The 25000-nt window shown below is 39.6% G+C and overlaps 2 protein-coding genes across 7 annotated transcripts in view; one reads left to right on the top strand and one right to left on the bottom strand.

Moving 5' to 3' along the window:
* LOC138033228 (adhesion G-protein coupled receptor D1-like) overlaps window positions 1-3611 on the top strand; it is a 9681-nt gene extending 6070 nt beyond the window's left edge. The window contains exons 5-8 of the mRNA XM_068881003.1: window positions 569-653; window positions 1221-1287; window positions 1814-2023; window positions 2618-3611. Coding sequence (XP_068737104.1) covers window positions 569-653; window positions 1221-1287; window positions 1814-2023; window positions 2618-2893 — 638 coding nt within the window. The 3' untranslated portion in view covers window positions 2894-3611. The remainder of the gene's footprint in view (window positions 1-568; window positions 654-1220; window positions 1288-1813; window positions 2024-2617) is intronic.
* LOC138033223 (kynureninase-like) overlaps window positions 1-25000 on the bottom strand; it is a 70141-nt gene that overhangs the window by 44034 nt on the left and 1107 nt on the right. Inside the window, exons 2-15 of one of the 6 annotated variants that reach the window (XM_068880991.1) lie at window positions 24624-24744; window positions 20994-21035; window positions 19798-19880; window positions 18421-18554; window positions 16243-16317; window positions 14962-15043; window positions 13799-13863; window positions 13345-13443; window positions 11739-11815; window positions 8115-8167; window positions 7867-7952; window positions 7386-7440; window positions 5693-5916; window positions 2615-3872 (exon numbers count right to left, since the gene is read on the bottom strand). In XM_068880991.1, coding sequence (XP_068737092.1) covers window positions 3738-3872; window positions 5693-5916; window positions 7386-7440; window positions 7867-7952; window positions 8115-8167; window positions 11739-11815; window positions 13345-13443; window positions 13799-13863; window positions 14962-15043; window positions 16243-16317; window positions 18421-18554; window positions 19798-19880; window positions 20994-21035; window positions 24624-24744 — 1331 coding nt within the window. In that variant the 3' untranslated portion in view covers window positions 2615-3737. Of the gene's footprint in view, window positions 1-2614; window positions 3873-5692; window positions 5917-7385; window positions 7441-7853; window positions 7953-8114; window positions 8168-11738; window positions 11816-13344; window positions 13444-13798; window positions 13864-14961; window positions 15044-16242; window positions 16318-18420; window positions 18555-19797; window positions 19881-20993; window positions 21036-24623; window positions 24745-25000 lie in introns of those variants that run through there. The other 5 variants (XM_068880992.1, XM_068880994.1, XM_068880995.1 and 2 more) reach the window with 5 other exon arrangements.

The following is a 25000-nucleotide window of genomic DNA, read 5'->3' on the forward strand; positions in this document are numbered from 1 at the left end:
CCATTCTCGACCCCACAGCTCGTCACGTCTGTATGACATGACTTGAGTAGCTGATTATTTTTACTGAAGTTATGCGGGTGAGAAAAAATTCAAGGACTTTCAAGGACCAGGAATGAAGAGCAGAGATTTTCAAGGACTTTCAAGGCCTTGAAAATGTACTCTCAAAATTCAAGGGTTTTCAAGGGTTTTCAAGACGCGTACGAACCCTGTGAATAATAATTATTCAAGATGGCAGAAATTGTAAGGGTTGGTCTATTGTTAAAAAACAAAAAGGTCTTTCCGTCAGAAGTAAGAAATGGTCAAACTTTCAAGTCTTTTCGTAAAAAAAAAGGACTGATAAATTGTCGGGCATCCATTGTTCATTAACTTTGCGGGATGTGTGAGAACACGACGACACAGAGTTCTCTTTATTACGGTCTGATCTACGTGACTTAGTTATATCATCAGAGGCACTAACTGCCGGTAAAACCAAACCAAACTGGAAAACAGCCGAAATGTTCACCAAAAGCTACATAATTCGACTTCGTTTCATTGATTTTTAATGCCTTGGTTTTTTTACTCATCAAAGGCGTTCCTGCTGGAATAGTGGCGCTATCAATTGCATTTGCCTCTGGCCAAGATGGCGGTATACACAGCTACGTAAATGGCGCATTGTAAGTAAACTGAAGCAGAAAGGAACCACGTTGACCCTTTCTTACTGTCTTTTTCATCCTTTTGTAAAGCAGTACAACACAACCGGCGATTTTCTAAAAAGCCTGATTAGCCTATAGGTCATGGAGTTCTTGGTGTTGAACAGGAAACAACATCAATTGGAGGTGACCGTCGGCGCCCGCTTTCCTGCTAAGCTTGAAGTAGCACCGGACTGCCGTACGGAAGACCGAGGCCGGGGCGGGGGCCGGGGGTTTCGAACCTGCAGGACGGGACAAAATGGCGAGATCGAACTCCTTGTATGTTTGAAATCTGCCTCAGCCAAGATAAATGACGTCGATGAACGGCAAAGCAAATCCCTCGAACTTGGAGAGTGGAGTCAACTGAAAAACATTTTTCTTTCATTCTCTTCAGCGCGAAGTGATCCTTAACCACAGAAGCAGTCAGTTCAATGTCTCATCAAAATGTCTCTATAAATGTCGCTCGTTTCATCCGCCCCTCTTCCACATTAAACGATGCTTTTTTGGAGCACAAAGTAACTCCTGTTACTGTTCTTTTATGTTTACGTTTAGCTGCTGGGTTTCCTTCAAAAATCAGATTATTTGGACCTTCGTGGCACCTGTTCTTGTTATTTGTGTGGTAAGATGTCCATTTCGTCCTCGTACAATAATTAACTTGAAGATTGTTTGCTCTCCACTATTCTCTGAGAGGTTTTTTTCCTGGGTGTTAAAATCTTCCCTAACTGAAATTAACGTTCAAAATTAATTTACACTGATTTTATTCCTCGGTGTGGCTCTTGTAAAATTCAATTCATCACATTCTCTCTAGGGATATCTTTACATGTTACGTTATGTTATGTTACGTTATGTTTTCAGCTGTGTCAAAGAAAGCACTTTGATTTTTACCGACGTCCCACCTTTAGGAATGCCAGAAATCCTTATCCCTTATGTTTTGGTCAACAGACTTGTCGGTACCCGTACGGTTCAAATTTTGTCGGCTATTTTGAACTGAAAAATTCCGAACCCCTGGATACAAACTAAACCTACCATTCTAAGGGGGTGGGGGAGGGGGGGGTGAGATACGAGAAAAGGAATCACCCTGTCTAAGACCTCGAGCTTCGTTTGCCTTTACAATTTCATCAAATATCTGTAATAATGTTCTTTAGATAAACATGGTGCTCCTTAGCCTTGTAATCCATGAAATCGTGAAGATGCAAAGAAACAGAAAATCCGACGTAGAAAGACTGGGACAAAGTGTCAAGACCTGTGTTGTTCTTTTTCCTCTCCTTGGACTGACCTGGGTTTTTGGAGTTCTGAGCGTGACAAACGCAAGTCTTGTGTTTCAATACATCTTCACCATTCTCAACTCCTTACAGGTACCTTGTTGTTGTTTATGTTGTTATTCTTCTTGAAGGTGCAAATATATACGATTCACTTGTGGTGACTGCACTTGAAGTCGAGTTGTTAGTGTACATTCAGTTGAATATGCAGAAATCTTGAAGCTGTAGTTGTCGAAGTATCTTGTACCCAGATTTAACACAAGATACATGAAGGAATTGCTTGCACATAGAGGTTCTATATGAACCTGAAATTTTACGGCTGAAGCAGAAGTAAACGAACCATCGATTAAAAACGAAAGACTGCTTCAAAGAGTTTTCGTCGACTGTGCGGCTCCGAAATATAAGGTTTAACATATATTTGAACACTTACGCCATGATGATATTTCTACATACATAATGTTAAAAAGGACTTAATTTTCTTCAATTAGCTTCGTTCATTATCCTTAGGTCTTTCTTCTATTTTACACTTGACTCCACCGACTTCTTTAGGCCTACACTCAAATTGTTAAAAGTCGTTCCATTCTCTGATTCTTTTACAAGACCCTCTTGTTTTACAAAAATTTGATACTCAAAACACGATCTTGAATAAGGTATCCCTTGGAAGTACTTTCTGACGATTCTTTCTCTCAGGGATTTTTCATCTTTGTACTTCACGTTCTAAGAAGCACAGATGTGCGAGCTGAATTCAAACGCAAGACAAAAAGGTGGATGATGAATGGCCTTTCATCCAATCGCGTAGCAGACTGGCCTCACTCCACTAATGTGTGGCCAAATATCGCCGTAAATAGCCACGTCTACGAGTTCAATGAAAAACCAAAAACTACATCCCCGTCAGCGACTACCAGCAGATACCACAGTCCAATTGAAGCACGACAACACGGAGCCTTCACTCCTGTGGACACGTAATCATCACGTGACAAGTACGTGATTGAAACTATCCAACGATATTGGTGGTCGAACTGCTGGGTTTCACGACGAGTAGACGAGAATTCAAACGAATTTGATTTGATTTGATTTCTGTACAGTATCCCCAATTAGTAGCACAGCTCTAGATTGAGCGGTTTTCAATTGAGTGTCGAAAGTAATTAGTAAATTACTTTGGTTTTGCATTACTTCACTCATGATTGGTTCAAAGTTCTCGCGCCACTTTTTCAACCAATCAGAACGGAAACCAAAACCAGTCGTGGCTAGCGCGTGCACATTTCCCCGCGCTTTGAGTCGGCTACGTTTAATTACTTCGAGTTTTGATTGGTTTACTGGATTGTCTCCGTCCTTTTTGATTCGCCAAAGTAACTACTTTGGTTTTCGTTTAAGGACACTCATTTGAAAACCGCTCTACACTTGACACATATATTAAAGAGAACAAAGACGGTAGGGGAGAATCTGCTGAATTTACTCAATTATTGTCTTTCATAGGCCGGTTCCGCTTGACCGAAAAAAATGTTAGTTTTCTATCTTCGATCTGCAAGCGTGAAATTTGTGTTAGTGTGAATTAGTGAGTCTGCAATCCCTTTCCGTAGCTGCCATAGTAACTTTATTGAGAGCAATTGTACTGCTCCGGTCCAACCCGTAGAATACAGTAATTTGGAGAGTGCGCTACGCAGTAAGTAATAAACCCGTACATAAACCCGTTGTGACAAAATGTTTGGTGCAGCAATACAATCGAGATGACCCTGTGACAGATCTTATAACCAACCTAAGTCATTTCAGGTCTGAGTCCTCGATAGATGATAATTAGACACAAAATTCTCTACTTCTCTGACTCCCCACATTCCAAAGCATCGATGGCCTCTCCTAATATGGTAACAAACCGATAAACGTTCATGAAACTGTTGTGCAGCGGTGCAGGAGCAATTCGCATCACGTCGGGTTCACGTGTGTCAACCTGAAAGAAATTTAATAGGAAAAGAATTATGAAAGAATTCTCAAACTCTTCTGATAAAAGACCACAAGGCGTTTTTACGGACCGAACCTCACTTCTTTTACTGCTGACATATATGTAACAATTATCCTGCGAAATCGCGCGAAACATCGCCTGATACTTAGCCGACGAGGCCGTGGCCAAGTGGCTAAAATCAGGCGATATTCCGCAAGAATGACCAGGATAATTGTTCTATTATTCAACAAATTGATGACAAAGCACAATTTTGTACGTTTATTGGAAAAAAAAAGCTGGATAAACTACCATTTTTCTTCGCGACACACAAAATTACGTATATCGCAGGATATACGTTGAGTACGCACAACGAATATTGAGCGCGCTATGACCATATTTGGACATCAGGCGATATTCCGCGCGATTTCGCAGGATAATTAACAATTATTCCATAAGCGCGCGTTGGATATGAGATGGTAAATAGCCAACGAGGCGCGTAGCGCCGAGTTGGCTATAACCAGTCTCATATCCAACAAGCGCGAATGGAATAATTGTTTTATTAAATTCCTTCAACTCCAAAAATTTGGAAGTACGAAATACGAGCGGAAAAAGCGAGGAAATCCGAGCGAAATCGAAAAATCTTGATGAGAACTGATGCGATGTTGTGTAATACCTTGTTGTCAGACAGACGCAGGCTCATTACAAAAAAATTTCTTGCCTTTTCGCGTACTTCTAAACGTCGGAATTGATCCAAACTTTCAAAAAAAAAGTTTTTTTCTCCTTTTTGGCTTTATTCAAAGAGAAATTTGGCATTCCGACGAAAACATTTTTTAGTTTAGCAACGCTAAAGCAATTATTTACCATATAAGGTCAAACCAAGGTATATGAGCTGATAACCGAGATTGAGTGAACCAATCAGAGCACGCGAAATGCATTATCCGAGGTTGAGAATTTAATAATTAACAATTATTCTACTCGCGCTTGTTGGATGAGATGATAGATAGCCAACGAGGCGCGTAGCGCTGAGTTGGCTATAATCATCTCATATCCAACAAGCGCGAGTAGAATAATTGTGTTGTTAAAAACGCCCCCAAAATATAGAAAACTAGACTAAAATAAAATAAAAAGGCCCAAAAAATCACGCATATGCTTGCCGTGTTTGTAGATCATGGTTTTAATGGCTCATGACTCATGATGGCTTAGCCAATGAAAACTCTCAAATTGCATTATCCAATGATCCAGCTTTTAATAATAGGCCTTATTCACGATAGCCGCCATGTTGTTTTTCATATTGTCATGCAAATTAGCCATGCGTTATGCTGGGGGGCAAACATTGAAAAATCACCTCAACGAAATATTGAAATAACATTGCAAAAAGTCCATTTTAGTATTTAGAATTAAGTACCTTTTATAATTTTTTTTTTTATCTTTTGATTGCCTTTGACACTTTGACTTTCTACTTCGTTATCGTACTGAAAAGTCGAACTAACTTGTGTAATGATTGCATTTTACTGCTTAGGTGATAAACATTCAATGAACGTGAAACAAATCATCTGTGTGGCTAAGGTGTTCGTTATAACCTCTCGAACTTATGTTGTTTGCCCCCTAAGAAGTGTGTAGCTAATTTGCATGATGATAGCAAATCCAACATGGCGGTCATCGTGAATAAGGTCTACTGTTAAATATACATTTGACGGTTTCTCCTCGAAATAAATGAGCACACCGTCGGCTTCCTTGGAGAATACCCTCGCTCTAGAGGGTAAAGGAATTACCGACGTTAAGTAAGGTGTACCTTTCCCTTTACCGTGCATGGACAAAAAACGACTCACCACTACACCTCGTTTCTCAAGCTCATCATGAACAGATTTGATTGGCATCGAAAATTTGACCGAAAGCTGACAGCCGCGCTCCGATGGGTTGATTGGCGTTACTATGGGTACATGAATGTTATTTCTTGGTGATTTCCCGTTCTGGAGTTGCTGTCTTTTTGTGAGTATTTCACCCTCGTTGTCTGGATTACCGAAATCGTACAAAAGGAGAAACTCTAGATACGCTGAAAGAGAAACGTTTACAAGATTCAAGAAAAGGAATGAAAATTAAAAAGAGAAATAAATATAAGCATACATAATTCTTCCTCCTCTTAGGTTCTCTTCAGCGCCAATAACACAAATCACGGAAGCACACAAAACAAATCCACTTTTACCACAGAATACCTTTAAACCGAGGGAAATAATGTTTGCGAAGAAGAAGTGATTTGGAAAAGCAATTAACTACAGAAAAGGGATAAAATATTTCTTAAAAACATTTTACGATTTAAGTGCCCCCGTGATCAAAAAAACCACTTCCTTTTTTCCTTCAGATTTTGAAAGTGTGTTTGCTTAACACCTGGATGGCAAAATTTTGAGCTTTGATTTTTATCCAAAGGCCGCTTACGTAAGTTTTGGATTTCACGATCCGCTATTACTCACGTTCAAAACTGACCGATTGGAACTCAGACGGTTGGATCCAGGGAAACGTGACGTCAGAGGCTCACTAGCTTAAAATTTCAGCGTGTGAACGCAGCTTATTATATATGCAAAGCGTGAGTTTAAAAGTCTGAAAGCCCAAAACCCCCGTGCTGCATATTAATTTTGCAGCGTACACACGTATTGCATTCTTAAACTAGTGAGCCTTTGACGTCATTTTCTCCTCGATCCAGCTCTCTCAAGAACATGATGTTAGTAATGGCGGACCATTAAATTGGAAAATTACAGTTAAAATAAAGAGGTGTCTTTTTGAAATGAAGGCTTAAAACGTGGGTCACTTAGTGTTTTGTTGACATAGTTTTGAATCCAAAGAAAAATATGAATTGATTTTTTGGTCACAGGGGAACTTTAAAAAGTTTGCTAAGAAAAATGGGTGACAAAAAAACGTGTAACGTATACGAAAAGAAAACGACAAAAATTAAACAAAAGGGTTTGCCACTTTGGTCCGTCTGGATATTTCAATTAGGCTTTAGGTTCTTGATGAAAGGCATTTCGAAAACTAAACACTCAAATTTCTCCTGGCACTTTTTTAAAACTCTAAACCTTTTGAAAGAAAGACAATTTAGAGTTCTAAGAAAGTGCCAGGGCAAATATGAGTGGAAGACTTTTTATTTCTTTGCGTCATACACTTTAACCCTTTTTGATACATCATTGCCAAACCGGGCACATTCAGTTTACTGACTGGGACAACAAACAATTCAACACCGCTATCTCCGTGCCCTGTTCTATGCCAATAGTGTGTCGATTCTTTAACATTCAACAGAATTTAACAAACTAGGGTTGTAACACGGGGCCTGCCTACAGTTCACAGTGCTTGAACGATAAGAGTTAAACATCCAAGCATTTGAAGAAGTGATTACGAAGGCAGGCTTAGGCAGCACTATCTCCCCCCCTCTCCCCCCCCCCCCCCCCCCACTTGTTTAAAGGCCTTGAATGTTGGTATGGCCGGAGATAAACCCAGGTCATCCCGCACGACAACTCAATGAACTACGCTTACCTGTTAAGAGTTTCGACTTCGTTCTCAATTGTTTCATCGATGTCTTAGCAAACACCTAAAGAGTAGTTAACACGAAAAAGAAACCATAAACAAGAATGTTAACGCACTAGGGAAGCTACGTGATCAAGGCGTCTGTTACAATATCTAATAATTGCCAGCTTACAAGAGCTGCAACTCCCCCTCTTTTTTCCATATCAAGAAGTCTAATTAAATGATTCGCACTTGATGTTGCTTGCAAATGGGTTAAGTGAACTCGAAGAACGTCCTTTACACAGAGTTTGGAGACGACTGTTGGAATAATGCACTGAAGGTAGTTTCAAGGAGTACCGACAACCCCTTATTGTCTGGCGTCACTTCCGTTTCCGTCTACGCAGGCTTCTGTTCACGCCAAAATCCCACTATTCACAACAACGCATCCATACATCCCATGGGTGAGTTAAAATGCAAAGCAACCGATTCACAACTTACAAAAAAAGCTTACGTTTAAGGCGCCAAGCAAAGACATCGTTGGTAATAACGGAGGGTTGGACAACTGAAAGCCAGCTGCCCCAGGAATTGGCTTGAATTCTGCAAGAAAAAAATTCAAAAGCTCGAGGTAACCTTTTCGGAACAAAAAACGAAGGCATGCATAAATAAACTCAGCACTTAGTCTGAAGAACGTTCTACAGCTGTGACTTTCATCAACTTAACATGTACAGCCAATAGGGAAAGAATTCAAAGAAAGCTCACCATGCTCCATTTCAAATCGGCTTTTTCTATCATGTCCCCACCATCCGGCGAATCTGAAGAGAAAATTAAAACGTCAGTGCAGTCTGCTATAATAAATCAACGGCAGAAGAAATCGCTTATCCTAACTTACGTGAAGAGAGTAGACCAATTTCAATATATTAAAATTCAGTTCAAAACAAAAGACATCATCTCGAGGCTCTGGGGAATAAATATAAAGTGATTTGTATGAGTTTATTCCCCAGGGCCACGATTTTAATGGACAAGAAATATTCTACCGTACTCTTCAAAGTGCACCTAAACTCAAATATTTTTTGGTTCCCAATATAAATCTCCCCAGCCAAAGCAAAAAAATGCCACCATTGTTACCCAGGATTTCGCTTTTCTGTGCCGTGCAAGCCACCTAACAACCTCGTTCCCAGGGGGAGAAAAGCCCTGGGAACGAGGTTGGCCACCTAAACTTCGCAGAACTAGCAGTAATTTGGACCCAGGACCGTGATGTGAGAAGCACCGATCTACTCTCGATTTTACGCCACAAACTGCTTTGCATTGCTGTCTTCAAAGATATTTGAAGGCAGCAAAACACATTTGCTTTTGATAGGGAGATTAATATTATATACGATAACAAATTGGGCTTACGTGCATTTAAAGTTTAGAGTTTGTAACTGATCTTGGAAATCGAGCCTATACAATCTTTCACTTTTTTGTTTGGGGGTGGGGAGAAGCTTGGGTTCTGAGGGGGAGGGAGAGAGAGGGAGAGTCAATGGGTAGTGGAATTAAACAAAGTTTGATGTCATTCTGGATTTAAAAAATTTGAATGTTTCTTTGCATTTTGTTTATAAGAAAAGGACACTAATTACTATTAATGGCCCCATCCTTTTCTTTTTTAGCAAATAAGTGAGCATATAAAGGACGCTTGTCATAACTAATCCATGATCGGAAGACACCAGACAGGAGTGTCGAAACGTTCGGTCTTCGAATTGAACTACATTCACATTTATTCAAACCAGAGAAGCATCAAACTATGTCAGCGAGTAGTGGAATTGTTTTCTAGTACAAAATACTGCACTTAAGAAACTCGTAGAGAACTCTGCACGAAGGACACGAAAACGTATCCCTAAAAATAAAAATTCTCAAGATCCTAAGTATTACGCGATTATTCCATATTGTTCGCAATGGACAATCTTGGTAAAGTACACAACAAGAGGAGCGGTGGCCAACGGCAAAGCCACAAGACAACAATATCATTGGTTAAAAGAGGAAAGATAATCGCACTGCACGTGCGGCACTACCCTGGTTCCAGAGGTTTTCTTGAGCGGCGAAGACGAGTCGCGAAGCGGCGAGAAGAGAAAAACCTCTGGCTACCTTGGACTTGAATCTCACTTTCACGCACACACCAGCTGTCAAACTTGTCAAATTGATAATTAACAAAGGGTCCAATGGCAACTAAGCAATCTCGCGTCCCCTAGGTATTACCAATCAAACGAACCAATCATATTGATTTGCGTGTTTGTCAAAATATCAACCAATCCGAGCCTAAGGGTCAGATCCTGATCCTGGCGTGTGCATGAAAGTGAGATTCAAGTCCAAGGTAACCAGAGGTTTTTCTCCTCTCACCACTTCGCTGCTCTCTCGCGGCTCAACAAAAACGTCTGGGACCAAGGTTGTGCGGCACGTATTTTGTGCATTTATCTCCCGTACTCGTCAAAACAACGACTTAAAATCACCAACTTTCAGGCTTTGATGACAACCTGGACAAACAACAGTGAATTTTTCCTTCTCTCTCTTTGCTTCAAACCCGTACATACATGTACCAATCTGGTTGTAGCATAATTTGCCCATTTGTACAACATAAACATGATGGAAACATCGTGAAACACTTAAGGTGCGTTCGATTGACCATATTCCGGAATAGGAATACATACATGGAAGAGAAGTTAAGAAATCCTTTCGATTTTAAGGAGATTCACATTAAAAATTGTCAAACACCTGCTAAAATTCTATTTTAAACATATCTTTATTATCCTTGTTGCTTCAAAACGCCAGACATACCGTTTTAAATCATCACTCCGCGTATTCTTATTCTGGAATAGGATCAATCGAACGCACCCTTAAAATAGCTCAAACTAGTAGTTCGAAGTGACGCTTTCCTCGCCAAAGACGTCGTGGTTTCTTAAACTCCCTAATACGTAGTTTAAGATCTGCGACGCGACGGCAACGAAAACTTCATTTAAAATTGCAACTTCGCTTAATTGATCTTTTTCGTCATTATGTCGGCTTGTCTAACTTCTAAAAGCTAGTGTAACTTTCCAGGAACTGAATTAGAAGGTGCGGTGTTGAAGCTAAGACAGAAAATTCAAATTCGCTGTCTTGTGTTCACGTTCTCTGAAAAAACTTGAGAATTGGTAATTTCACGTCGTAGATTTGCAGAAAACGTGAAAGAAATGTACAAACATGAAAAATGCACGTGCAGAGCGTGCAAAGCTATTGTTTTTGCTCATTGATTATGCATAATTTGTGACGTTTCCGTTGCCGTCGCGTGGTAGATCTTAAACCCTTTAATTTGGGGGTACAACGACGTGAAGTCACCAAATTTGCGGTTTTGAACACAATGCGAGCGTACAAAATGTGAATCTTTCATTATCTGTTTTTACTCTGAAGCCGCTCAGGAAACTTCGCCCACATTGTAGAGCACGAACGAGATGGAATAATTGCGAAAAACTTACGATAGTGCAAACCTACATTTTGAGGTGACCTTTTCATTGACCTCGCCGTCGTAGATCATCAAGCTCTCAGTGTTCAAATGTAAGTCTAATCAGACCAAAACATCTGATAACAAATGTTGGTTTTTGCTGTGAGGGGAAATCCGGAGTACCCGGAGAAAAACCTCTCGAGCACAAGGCCCCGCCGACTAAGAGAAACGAAGAGCGCGATGGGAACGAGAATGAATAGAGAACCAACAAACTCGACCCACTTATGCCACCACGTCCGTAAATCGAACCCAGGCCACGTTGGTGAACAGGGAAGCGATCTCCTCGACGCCTCCATCCTGCTCCTCGGTTGAAGTGAATTTTTTTCACTCTCGCCACAATTTCACTCGTCCCGACCCACTGAGAGCCTGGAACAGGCTAACCGAGATCTAAAGATTCACCATTGCATGCCAACGTTGTGGTCAAAAGCTTATAGGTGGTTTTCACGTGATGTCAACGCCGTCATGTTGGTGGACGGAAACAAAAGATCTCTGATTCGCTCCTTTTGTTCGTCCACCAGCAATTGTACATTGCAGCATTGTTATCAGTGGGCGCGATCCATTCAACCAAAATTTCCGGAAATTTCGGTCCAAAACTCAATGGATCGGTTCGGTCAAACCGGAAAAGTTTCGAAAAAACTGGTCCACCTTTTGAGGTGGTCCTCTTTTCCCGGTCGGACCGGTCGGAAATTTTGGTTGAATGGATCGCGCCAAGTGTCTGCCTTTACCCAACAATTTCAAGTTGTTCTTTTGCAGAAAAAAACAACAAGAAATGTACAGAAATGCATGCCCCACGTGCAGTGTGCTTTTTTCGCGTGTCCAAAAATATCTTGTTTTAGTGGCGTCGCCGTTGTAAAGCCCCCCATCCAATAACTTACCTTGGAAGGTCAAAGTTATAAGCGTGCCTTTCGTGGATAAAAGCTCCAGCTATTGCGCCAGGTCCGGCATTGAGATACTGTAAAATGAAGGCAAAAATGAAGCAGTTAAAAAATAAAAAAACTGACAAACGAGAGCAAATGACAGATCCTTTCCAGGAATCCGCCAAAAGTTTTTAATTTTTTTTTCTCAAGAATTAAAGGGTGAACCTTAATCGAATCGAGGGACAGGACTCGAACAAATGTAAGGCGCATTATCTGACCAAACGAATTAACTCGAGACAAAGTTTAGATTTGAAGCGTTCACACCGTTCGCGCAAATGACTAGGCTGGTGTAAAACAAGTTTAAACTTAGCTTCCACGATTGGTAGTTTGAAACTTGTGGAAATAAGACAAGAGACGAAAGTGCTAGCCACACATGGGAGCATGCATAAACAAGGTACAGCAGCAGTAGAAAGCTGGGGGGAGAAGAACATATTCAAAGAACAGTTAAAAATACAGAGGAATAACATTTACTGAACAGGAAAGAAATCTATATATGTACATGTCCAGTGTAAGTGAATAATTATGAGATTCATGGTATACAATGTGTCACAAGGTGTCTCCTTAAGCCTGAGATCTTCATAATTTCTCTAGTTTCTCAAATCCCATAAAACACGTCTTTTATCCCCCAAACATTTGCATAGGCATTGTTTTCGATTTCTCTTGGGACATCTTCATGGGGGGGATGCATTATGGGATTTGAGAAAGTAGAGAATGTATTACTTTTTGGATACGGTTCTGATTATGGTCAAAGTTAGAGCGTCACTTTGTGACGCCTACACCAAGTAACGTGAATCACATTGGTGCCATATTGGTGGGCTAAAGCAAAAAGATATGTCATTTTGTTCATCCACCCAGCATAGAGTTCTACAAAAGTGACGTCATAAAAATTACTTTTTTATTATGGTATTTGTTGGGATATTCTGAAAGAAGAATATCTGAAAGGCCAAGTTGCCAAAAACTAGCATTATGGGGCAAATTGTCTTGGAGATAATAGTCTTGAACGTATCGCTCTGATGATTCCATACAAATCCTTCTGAATTTGACTGGGATCCTAATGTTATGAACGGAGTCAAATTTAGAAGGATTTGCATGGAGTCATCAGAGCATAACTGGGCTAATAGCTAAGAGACAGTTTGCCCTGAACAGCTATAATTTTTGGCGAGTAGGCCTTTTGGACGTTGTTCTTTCATAATACCTCAAAAAATCCCATAATTTCTCAAATTTAATTTTTTTTATGATGTCACACTTCAGGTCTCTATTGTTATCTCTGCCTCTGGAGATCTGTTGCCACCCCTTTTTTCCCTTCTAGGTGTTTTCGAAAATACCTTCAAATAATACGTAAATTAGGATATTCTTTTCTGCAGCACGAAGGAATTCATGGCTTTTTGCGTCATAAATTGCAAGCGTCACGTGAGGAATGCATGGTTGCGTGCGGTGTGATCTCTTTCTGAAGTTAAGAATTTAAACTAGGTTAGGAAAACTCATTGGTTAAACAATGTTTAACTGAATTTTAGTTGGTGTGAACATGGTATGGGTATTAAAGTCTTACATGCCTGAAAAATACCTTGTAGGTACACCAGCAAGCAAAGTCAACATTCCAGTCATGAAGTTTCAGTTCGACATTACCCACAGCATGCGCTAAATCCCATCCTACGACGCAGCCCTGGAGAAAATAAAAATACACAAAAGCATGTTCCTAATTAATTTCATCTCGAGTATAGGAAACAAAATGAAAATAAAGAGATGGTGCTATTACGAGGGTAACTTGGTGTTAATTGGAAAATTTCCGAGTCTCTCCGACAAGAGCCGAACCTGTGACCTTCCGATTACTAGTTCAGATGCTCAACCGCTAAGCTACAGAAGACTTGTGGAAGCTAAAGCCATTGAACTAGGTTAAGAAAACGAGAAAACTGTTACATCTTCCTTCATTCATTTTCTGATGTTAACATTTGCTATCTCTTTCCCTTCAAAATAAAACTGGCACATAAAAGAAACATGCAATGTTTTCAAGCAATTACCTTTTCCTGTGCAGCCGCAGTTATTTTTTCAATGTCGAAAAACTGCCCAGTGTAGTACTGAACTCCTAAGTAATGAAAATAATCTCTCAGCTTATTCTGTTTAAACAGAAACAGTGCAATTTTATCCCAAAGGCGCTTAGGACTGAATTCGTACTCGAACTCCAAATCGAAATCGTATAGTGAGGAGGAGGGATAGCGCAGTGGTGAGAGCACTCGTCTCCCACCAATTTGGCCCGGGTTCCATTCCCAGATTCGGTATTTCTCCGGGTGCTCCGCTTTTCCCCTCTCCTCAAAAACCGATATTTGATTTGATTTGATTTGATTTGAGTTAATTTCGTTAATGTCTCCAATTAGTGCTCTTGTGCTAAATCAATTAAAGGCCTACCTTCAACTGACCGGCATTGCGTGCCGCGGTGCAGGGATGGGGCAGTTGTGAGAGCACTCGTCTCCCACAAATGTGGCCCAGGTTCGATTCCCAAACTCGCCGTCAGATGTGGGTGAGTTTGTTGGTTCTCTACTCTGCACCGAGAGGTTTTCTCCGGGTACTCCGGTTACCCCTCTCCTCAAAAACCAAAATTTGATTTGTGTTAATTGTTAATTTCAATTTACAGTGTCCCCAATTAGTGCTTCAGCGCTTGAACGACTAGACACTTAAATGAAGTTCCTTTCCTTTCCTTTCCTTTACAAATGACAATCCAGCCAAATTTGAAATTCACCCAATCATATCGCTGCGATAAGCAATGAGAATTTCCATAACAAAAACAAACGGTCGAAAAGCCGGTCGGTTGAAGGTGGTCCTTTAAATAAAGTATATCTGACAGATAGTAATGCTGCAGAACATTCTCATTCTACTGATTTATGTACACTTTTTTTAAAAATAACAATCTTGTATTTCCGGCCTCGGCTGAATTCATATTCTTATTTTTCTGCCAATTTTTAGGCTTAAAATATTCTTGTATTATTCTTAAATGACATCAATTACGAGTCTTTGGTGACTAGATCTGTATGGCCAAACGCTCGCAACATTTCAACGCAAGTTACGCAACATCTTGCAACATTGGTGGACGAACAAAAGAAGGTAATGAGAGATCCAACATGGCGGCGACGTCACATGAAAACCTCATGTCGAAAATGCATTTGTCATTTGTTTTATATATACTAACCACTAAACATGACAAGTGCAATGGAATCTCCTTGCTCTTCAATCATTGACAAAATATCCTCTGTCCTGAGAAGTTCCTCACCCTACAAAAGCAAAAAGAGGGAGTATAAGATTTCAAGCGCGACAGCTACGGGCGACGAAAACGTCACTTCAAAATACAACTTTAATTGTCATCTCATTATTTCCTGTCATTTACCTTGTACAACATGGGTGAAGCATCCTGTAACTGAATTAGTACGAACAGATTTGAAGAAACGAGAGAGAATGAAGATAAACCGACGTATGCTGGTGTTGTCACCTTAAATTTAGTTATTTCAAGTTGTTATTTTCACGAGTACGGGAAACAAGAGCACAATGAAAATGCGTGTCACACGTGCGGCACATCATTTTTCTTCCTTTATCGAACAATATTACTACTTTTTGGAGTTGTCGTTGCCGTAGCCGTGGCCGTTTTAAGTAAAAGTGAGCTTAACCAATGACGACGGCATCAGAAACGCCACAAAACAAGAATATCATTGTTTGAACGAGTAAAAAAATAATCCTGCTTCAAGTGCGAACGATACATGAAAGCACCAAATTCCCAGTCTCTTAACAACATGCACCTACTCCTGGGGTACCCTCTGCAGTGCAGATTGTGCTATTCCCAATTACTAACTGAATGGGCCATTTCCGAGTTGCTGTTTGTGTCAGTTTCGAAGTGAGTCTTGGTCCTCAACTATTGATTGTAACGGACATGTCTTTGATTTGCATAAAAATACGCTACTCATTTCTATTTGAATGGTTGTGCACCATGACTCGCTTTGAAACTGAGGCATGCAATGGGCTATTGGAGGTCGGTACTGTAAGTGACGGCCAGTCTTTTCATTTTCCACCCGTGGAAAGATGGCACAGCACTCGACCCCTTGCACCAATCTCCCAAACGTTCCAAAATTCTTTCAGGCACCTTTCCATGCAGGGTAGCATTAATCCCCGTACGTCTTCAAATTCACTGTTATTTCTTTCTTCCTGTCTTGAAAGCAATCTAAACTTCCAACTAGTGTACAAAATAAGTGGATGTTTGTACCACTGCTATCCTGCAAAGCCAATCTATTTCACGAGATAGTATAAACCAAAAATTTCATGCTTCGAAACGCGCAAGACTTAATTTTGAAGACGTATGGCAAATTTTGTCATCTAACTTGCATATGCCAAGTAATTATCTTAGCATAATAGATTTCGTGAGGCCAAATGAATGTACAAATCGCAAAATAATTAACTTCAGCTTTCTTCCAGATGGACTTACCTTCCTTGGCAAAGCTTTCACAAGTGACTCTGTCGGATCAAAACCATGATAGCGAATCTGTGACTGGACTGCATACTGATAAAATGAAATCATAGAATCAATGAATATCAAAATAACACTGGAACTCTTTGATGACGTCCTTGTTAACATTTTGTTTCATTAACATTACCATTTGACTTAAAAAGGTAAAAGAACTTGTTAAACTTAGTTGAATCTCTGATAAATTCATGGGGGATGGGTGGCAATTAGGTGCTAATGATCCGATACATTCTTTGTAAAATTACGAATTTTCAAAGCATCCCTGCTCAGAGATTATCTGGTATGTCGGGTTCAAATTTTCACTGATCACTCATTATGCAATGCACTTTCAATAGTCAATACTCTTCCTCTGCTGACTGATTAGAGAACGATAGCCTTGAGGTATTGGCAGGCAATTTGAAGAATTTGAACAAAGATTCTCCAATAGCTGCAATCTTGGACAAAACTATTGAGAAAGAGACACAAATGCACCTTCATTTTTACACACCTCCACTCTGGGAAGAATTTACACTCCCCTCCCCCCTCAGTATTAAAATGTTGCTGAGAATGGATCTCTTTAGCCTGTACGTTTTGTTTTTCCATTTCAGACCACGTGATGTTACTCCTGGGAACAGTTTCTTTCAAATGTCGCCTTATGCACGTGCACATGTGTGCATAACTTATGAAAAAACAAAGGAAAATTCCCTTGGGAACATTACGTGGTTTGAAATGGGAAAACAAAACTTACAAGCTAAAGAGGCCCATTGTCATCTGTTCTGCAGTATATTTCCGACCATGATAAATCCATGTTGAGTTTGGGGGGAGGGAAAAGGGTGGCTTAAAATAGGAAAACATTTGGATAAGTTTGTGGATCAGTACCAAAAATTGTCTCTTTGTCTCAACAGGTTTTGTCTGAAATTGTAGCTCAGTGAACATGAATCCTCGGGTGCAGAGACATTATCTGAAAATTGCGAGTATTTGCATTGCATATTTGCAGCAAAACAGCAAATGTCGGCTTTTTATTTTGGCCCATGCATTTGTAGATGCCAGGTATCCTCATTTATTTTGAGACCCTAAGAGTTGGCCTGGCCAGGGAATGCAACCGATGAGCTTCTGCTTAGCAGACCAGCCCCATCTCCAGGGGCACCCAAAGATAATCTTGCGTGAAACATGTGTTCGAGAGAGTCAAGTTGCTCTAAGAAGTTTAGTTCTACGTTGCCAAACAGCTACACATTTCTTTACTAAAACATCACCTAAAAAATTCGCAACCAGGGAAAAGTAGTCCCTTACGTTTTCGGAAGGGATACTTTTGCACTTTTTTGCACTTTAATAAAAAGGTCACCTGGCAGTTTCGGATGAGCAAATGGTTCGGATGAAAGTTCTTAAACCGTAACGTTCAGCTAGCAATTTTTGAGATAAGGATATCATTCCATAAAATTTTTGGACACTTCAATTTTCAGCTAACTTAAAGATATCCTAACAGATAAAATTCTAACTAGGAGATAAAAACATCACTTTAGACAGAGTTTATTCATTACAAGGAGCCTAGAAATGCCTCTCAAAGGCTTTTGGCTTAATTTGCTCGTTGAGTGCCCTTGCATCTAAAGCAAAACCTTTTAGTAGGAGGTACACATAAAAGTTTAGACCAATTCGGCTAACTCAATGTTGTATCCAATTCAAATATCTCTGGGTAAAGGTTCTTTGAATGTGTGATGTAAAGAGTGAGACTGAAAGATTCAATGCAGTTTGTCCAAGTTGTCATTAAAACCTTAAATTTGGTCATTTCACATAGCAGTTTTGATGAGTGCGGGAGAGAATTGTTCAAATAAGATTACTGCTTTTTGGCGTTGTTGTTGCTGTTAGCTGTCATCGTTTCTTAAACTCCCTATTTAAATTATATATGGAAATATTGGGAAGAAAACGTTTTATTCCCAAAGGATTTGAATTGGGTACAACATTGAGTTAGCTGAATCGGTCTATTAATTGGCAGATGCTATTATAATCAAGCAACAAATGAATGTGATGTCACTGGTCTTATTTAAAACCCTAAGAGTTTGTCTGACTACTGGGATTTGAACCCTAAACCTACATGTATGTACAAATCCTCAAAAAATGTTGAGAATTACCGAGTAAGTAGTAGTTACTCTGGCTAAGACTTACAGCGTCTGATGGAAATGCTTTCGCCTCCATAAGAATTTTATGTCTCTGAGGGGTTGGTCTGTAAAATGGCACCATCAGTAGATGTACATTGACAGAAAGAGTGTTCATAATGGCAACTTCAATATCTTTAGCACCTGGAAAAAAATTAGCGTTGAAGAGAGTCCCTATTATTTTGTATGATCTAGGCTTTGACCACCCCCTGCAGCACACTTCTTCACTATAATATTATTCAGTCTATTTCACTTTGCATGCACTACTAACTTTGGCAATCTGCAGGAACAGTTCTATTTCCTTGTTCTTGGAATCCACACAAAACCCAAGAAGTTAATCGCCTCGAACAATAACTTGAAGTTCTGGCATGGTCTACTTTTTTCTTTACACAAATTTAAACATTTCCTACATGTACATCTTTACTCTGAAAAATCTGTATTTAGGAGTAAAAAATATTTCAACAGTGTTCTTCCTGTACAGCAACAAGTAACTTTTGGACACATTGGCACTTGACCCATAAATGATTTTTCAAACACTTTTTAAAGGCACGGCCCCAAATTTTCAAAGGCTAATAAATTAATGCCGTAAACACCGGCGTATAAGCCACACTCGCAGATAAGCCGCACCCCGAGTTTAGCAACTTAGATTTTGGGAAAAAAAATTTTGAAAGAAATTATTGTGTAAGCTCATACAAAAACGGCTCTTTTAGGAGCCACCAAACTCGCAAAAGCAATGATCGATGTGTAAATGTAGTATTGTTTTATGAAGTTCTTATTAATTTGCTGCACAGGTCTATAGACTTAAGAATTTTCGCTAAACTTGTTAATTTATGCAAATTTACAGCATGTTGTCCAGATGTTCTCGCAGATAAGCAGCATCCCCGATTTGACCCGAAAATTTTGAGCAAAAAGGTGCGGCTTTTACACCGGTGTTTACGGTACTTCATTATTCATGAAGCCATGATTCATATTGAGAGGTGAAACTGTTAGTCCTAATTATAATATAATAACGACTTCATTTAATAAATTAAGTGAAAGGGATTCAAGGATACCAGAGGTAATACACCTATCAAGGGTATCCACCCACAGCCAGATGTAATTGACTGAGAGTCGATTTTGATGAAGAAGGAAAACTGGAGTACCCTGAGAAAAACCCTCAGAGTCATATTGAGATCGACTGAAACTCAGCCCATATAATTATGCCCCAAGACCAAGGTTGAACTCCAATCACAGTGCGAGGCACAGTTGAAAACAATAAACCACCCTGACTCCTTAGTCAACGTCATAAGAAAACTGGGTCAGGAAACATTCTTTTTCGTTTTCCAACACAAATTAGCTGAGGTTTGCAAGATCACAAAAACAGAGACACCTCAAATACAAAACCTACCCACTAAGTCTGTGGTTTTTGATACAGCAAAGTCTTCTATTACCCACCAAGGATGGCTACCGTGGAAGTGACCATAGAGGGCCCTAGGAAGTATAAATTTTGTAGTACATAATCTGAAAATATGTCAGTTTCAGATTATAGACATTAGATAATGTAACATTGAGTCAGATTTATTAAGCTCAATCCCAAACAGTTTCCATAATTTTCCTAAAACCTTTGCTACTTCACCTGTTATCATAATATGTGGATCCCTAGGTTCAACCTTTAAACAGGAGGTTTCACCTTTTAGACCCAACAACCATGTTTGCAACCATGGCAGTTAGCAGTTGATAAAAAAAAGAAAGAAACTCCCAAAGATCAACTTCACCACTACGCCGCCAGTTATACCTACATGTATTCACACAAAAATGTACAAGCCCTGACAGAGCATCATGTTTATGTTAATATTATAGTTTTTGGTCAAACAACATGGAGGCAGAGAAATTAACAAGCCTTCAGCTCCAGACCTGCGACATAACAAGAATCTTGTCACTATGAGCTTAGATGTACTTAACTGTCCTTCCAATTTGGTCATTCCCAAGCTCACGATAGTACAATTATACTGATTGAGTATTTTTAACCTGGCTTATTATAATATGGTCACTTGGGATATAGAACACAGTGCTATACACCTAGTTTTCTTTTTTCAAGGAAGTTGAGTTGCTTTTATATCCTTTTATTTCCCTTGGCAGATGGGAGAACTCACTCAACACAGGCACATACAGCTTAAATATAATTCTTCTCTATAAGAAACTGGTGGCAGTCTTATCAAAATCAGATGACTACCTTGACATCACTGAGATCAGGGAATGGTGTGATGATGGCTAAATTGGAGAAAAGAACAGCCCATTTAGGGGTGCTATTTGTCGATTTAGCCATAGAGATGCTCTCCGATTGTGCAATAGATGAGTGTTATTCTACCATTTTACCACTCCATGACTAGCAAAATGTCTCAGATTTTCCAATTTGATCTCCGCATCTGGTAAAAAGTCTCAGATTGTACAGTTCTACCGAATTTTTTCATTTTACCACAGTGACTTCATATTATGATTATTCTAACATAGCTTTATCTTCCTTGCACAATTGTTTCAACATACATACAGCATGCATGGGCTGCTAACGGTGCTTAAATTCACTGTAAAGCAAGGAGTACTCACACAAATCTTAGAGCTAAAGTCTGAAAAAAAAAATGGAAGAATCTGAACAACAATAGGAGAATCTTGGAACTGAAGTCACAAAAATCGGATGAATTGTGGAATCGGAAAAATAGGAGAATCTGATATCACAGAGTCGAATAAACTCAGCAATACAGTCAGTCACCACGTATTAAACTGTACTTTACATCAAGCTCATATCTGACTATTCTCCAATTTAGCCATTATCACATCCTCGCTCACCCTGGGAGCATAGCCTCTCTAAAACTCACCAAAGAGGCTCTGCAGAAATTGTGCAAGTCTTTCAAGTCGCCACAGGCCAAGTTTCTGGGCTAGTCGCTCTGGTCAAGCCCGTTTAGGAAGGGCATGCATTATATTTTTGACAAGGCGAAGATCAAAATCACACCTTTAGCACGAAAATCAAAATGGCGTATAGGAGTGCGATCAAGACTTGGCATGGGTTTGAAACTGTCTCCAAGCCATGTGCGGCTTGTGCATACTCAATAAAGACTTAACGCGATATCTGCAGAGTGCTTTCTTTCTCTTCGAGTTAAGAAAGGCTCTGCCGGCAGGGTTACCCTAGCTGAGCACTATTAAAGTTACTTCTATCAACATACTGGTATTAATAAAATAATGCTGGTACTGGCTCTAAATATTAGCACCTTCCTTTTTAACTTACTTTATGATTACAGTGTGCCCTTCCCCTGCCTCTATTTAATAAGAATTTTCTTTTTCTATATGCTGGCTGAAATTAATTAATTGTAACATTGTAATTTGTAAGAGTGAATAAAGAATGCTGTTTGTTCAGTTGTTGTTGTTGTTGTTGTTGTTGTAAACATTTGGCCTCGTCACCTGAAGAAGACTAGCATTAACTCATCGAAATGCTGAGACATTAATGATCTGATTGTGAGACCCACAATGACTAATGCACCAGTCAATGTAAACCTCCCACCACCCCCCCCCCCTCCAAACCGGACATTACTAAACAGCGAAACACAAAAATGAAGCACCAAAACACCATGTAAGACCCCACCATACATTGAATACTAACCAAAAAAGGTTGGATTTGAGATTGAATGTCATTTGCTCCTAATCTCAGTCTTAATATTCAATCCTACTCTTAATCTCTGTGAATTAGGAGCAATAACATTTTAGGCCTAAAACGATATTATTTTGATCTCAAATCCAACTTTTGTCAGTTAGTATTCAATGTATGGTGGGTCATACATCGTGTTTTGGTGTTTCGTTTGCACTGTTTCATGGTTTAGTAATGCTCCCCCAACCCCGGGGAATCGATGGGGGTAATAGGTAATCTCGTACCCAGATCTCACTCTGTAAATGGAAATGTGAGATCTGGCAAAGTTCGACAATACATCCTTTTTCATTGGCTACTAAAAAAGGGTTGCGGCAATGGAATCTACCCTCTGATTTGCTTATTTCGTGGGGCACTTCAGTGAAGGTAAAGTGAAGGTTTAGTTTTCGCAAGTGCATGTGCTGTTTTGAATAAATGCCAGTTGTGCGGAGGAAAGTTTTGTTTTTTTCCGACGCCAGAAAAGCTTTACAGTTGAGGAAAATCATTTTAAAAAATGCGACGTTTGTGTAAATGGTACCGACGAAAGCCCCACGTACCCTGCCACTCGAATAAAGTTCTGCGTAGCTGGCTACGCGGTACTCAGAAACTAATAAATTCAAGTCGAAGTATGTAATTTATTCAGTATTTCTCGTTCTTAAAGCGTGACTCGCGAATTAAGTAGTGATCAATTGTGAATTTTACGGTTAGATTAACTGTATTTTTCCCGAGATCGTGTCAAGAAAATAGCGCTCGTTGCAGTGATTAGGTCTAAGCACTCTTTAACATTTTCGCTTTCTATTTACGGTTTGGTTAGTTACACTTTTCACGAGATGGTGTGACAAAAATAGCACTCGTTTATTAAGCCTAAGCGCTCGCTTCAGTGATTCTGCAGTTGCTGCGACAATTAAACAATCTCGACCGTTCAAAAACAATCGCCTGTAGCGCTTCTTTCTGTTTCGGCTTAAGTTTAAGGTTTCCTTGTCCTCTGCCCGAAAGAATCTCTTCAAGAATACTCTCGAAATCCATGTTTATTCCGCAAAATCACCCAAAATCACAATAGAGAGTACGAACATGCGCAGTGACAGAGAAGCCCGTATTTCGGGCCTCGCTGGCACTGAGCATGCTCGAAATCGAACTTTACCAGATCTCCCTTCCGTATGACCGTGGGAGATCTGGGTACAAGATAAGGTAATAGGTATTTGCCATTTCTAATAGGAGCTAATGCCGTGCTACGCGGGGAAATTTTAGGCTGTCTAATCCCCCGCCCTCTTCTAGAACAATTCCAGATTTTAACCCATTCACACCTCAAAAGCGCTGCGACACAACCTTCCCCCCCCCACCCCCATTGACGCACAAAATCGTCACTCACTATGAAGTGTCACTCTCAGGGGTCAATGGGTTCAAGGGCTCATAGTTGATGTTCTCAACAGACGAAAGCTGAAAGAAACGAGAAAAAGAAAAGTTGAAACATTTCTTTGAATATTTAATAAAAGTATGTACCCGTATGCTTGTTTAGTTTTATTTTTTGAACTAAATGGTCATAAAATGTTAAAAGATACATCTTCAACCAAAAAAAAAGGGTCTGGATTGAAAATTACAATAATATTTATAATTTTATCCCAGGCAGTTCTTTGACAAAGAATCCAAAGTGGCATGCGAATATCAGCTTTCATTTCGTACCAAAATTGGATCTTCCAGCATAATGCCAAGTGCAACTTTTGTTAAATAAAATAATATTTCGTATTTGTTTTCACTGCTTTCTTTCTTGTTTTTTTTTTCATCCAATCTAAAATATGCATACCTCCTACTCCTTGCACATGTAGCAGTGTACATTGAATCGAAGCATTAATTCATCCACAACTATTCTCAGTTTTGCAAACTTTGTCCAAAGAGCAAAAGGTATAAAGCGAATATGCATTACAACTACAGCAGTTATCAGTCACAAGCACCCCTCAACAACATTTTTTCATATTTCAAATTCAAAGTAAAATTTAGGTGGACGTCAAATGTTTCCATGGCAAATTCAACTGCTGCAAAGAGAACAGGACTATTGTCACGAAAACAATAATTATTTATTGACATACCCTAAATTTTAGTTTTGAAATATGAAAAAAAAGTGGTTGAGGGGCATTTGTAACTGATAACTGCTGTAAAGTCCTCCACGAGGAATGAAAAGGTATTATTTCTACCAAATTGAATAAATGAAACACTTACCGTGAATTCCTGCTTCACTATACTTCGCAATTCCCGTGAACTTGTTGAATTACCACGGTTGTGAAAATGGTCAGTGGTTTTCAAGTCTAACCCCCACACAAGGTACCACAAGATTCCAAATAAGGCTAGTGCCCCGCCTACCACGGCACAACATTTGTGCATAATCCCCAGCTATTAAATCCCCACATTTTCCCGGGGTTGGGATTTACATTAAATGGTGCATAACCACAACGATTAATCTCCAATGGTAATTGTCACAGGACACCCAATGTACAACATTTTTTCAAAGGAACTACTTGTCAGAGCCATGAAGTGAAAATCTACTGTTACACAAACAACATACATACATTTGCTGCCATTTTTCCATCTCTTGTTTAACCATAATATCAGCTTCTTTAGGTTGAAGACCAAGAGAGTTCCCGCAAAGGTACACACAATCCATTTCCTCATAGACTAGTGAGGGGTCCACTGGAAATAATTACACACTTTTTAATAATAGATTTTGTTTGTTATCTAAATGTATAATCCAGCCTAAGTTGAAGGGGATTTAACCCCATGGCGCCTGTGCTATTGCATTAATTAATACATGTAATTGCACTGCACCTGATTGTGTCAATTCAGCCATCATGAACCCAGCTGGGTAAGGTTCACGTTTGTTTGTTTGTGATTTATTTGTTTGAGCAGGTTGAAGTTTTTGGCAGCTCTTGAGCTGATGTGGACCTGC

Source organism: Montipora capricornis, chromosome 14 (genome assembly GCF_036669925.1).
Source record: "Montipora capricornis isolate CH-2021 chromosome 14, ASM3666992v2, whole genome shotgun sequence".
NCBI lineage: Eukaryota > Metazoa > Cnidaria > Anthozoa > Scleractinia > Acroporidae > Montipora > Montipora capricornis.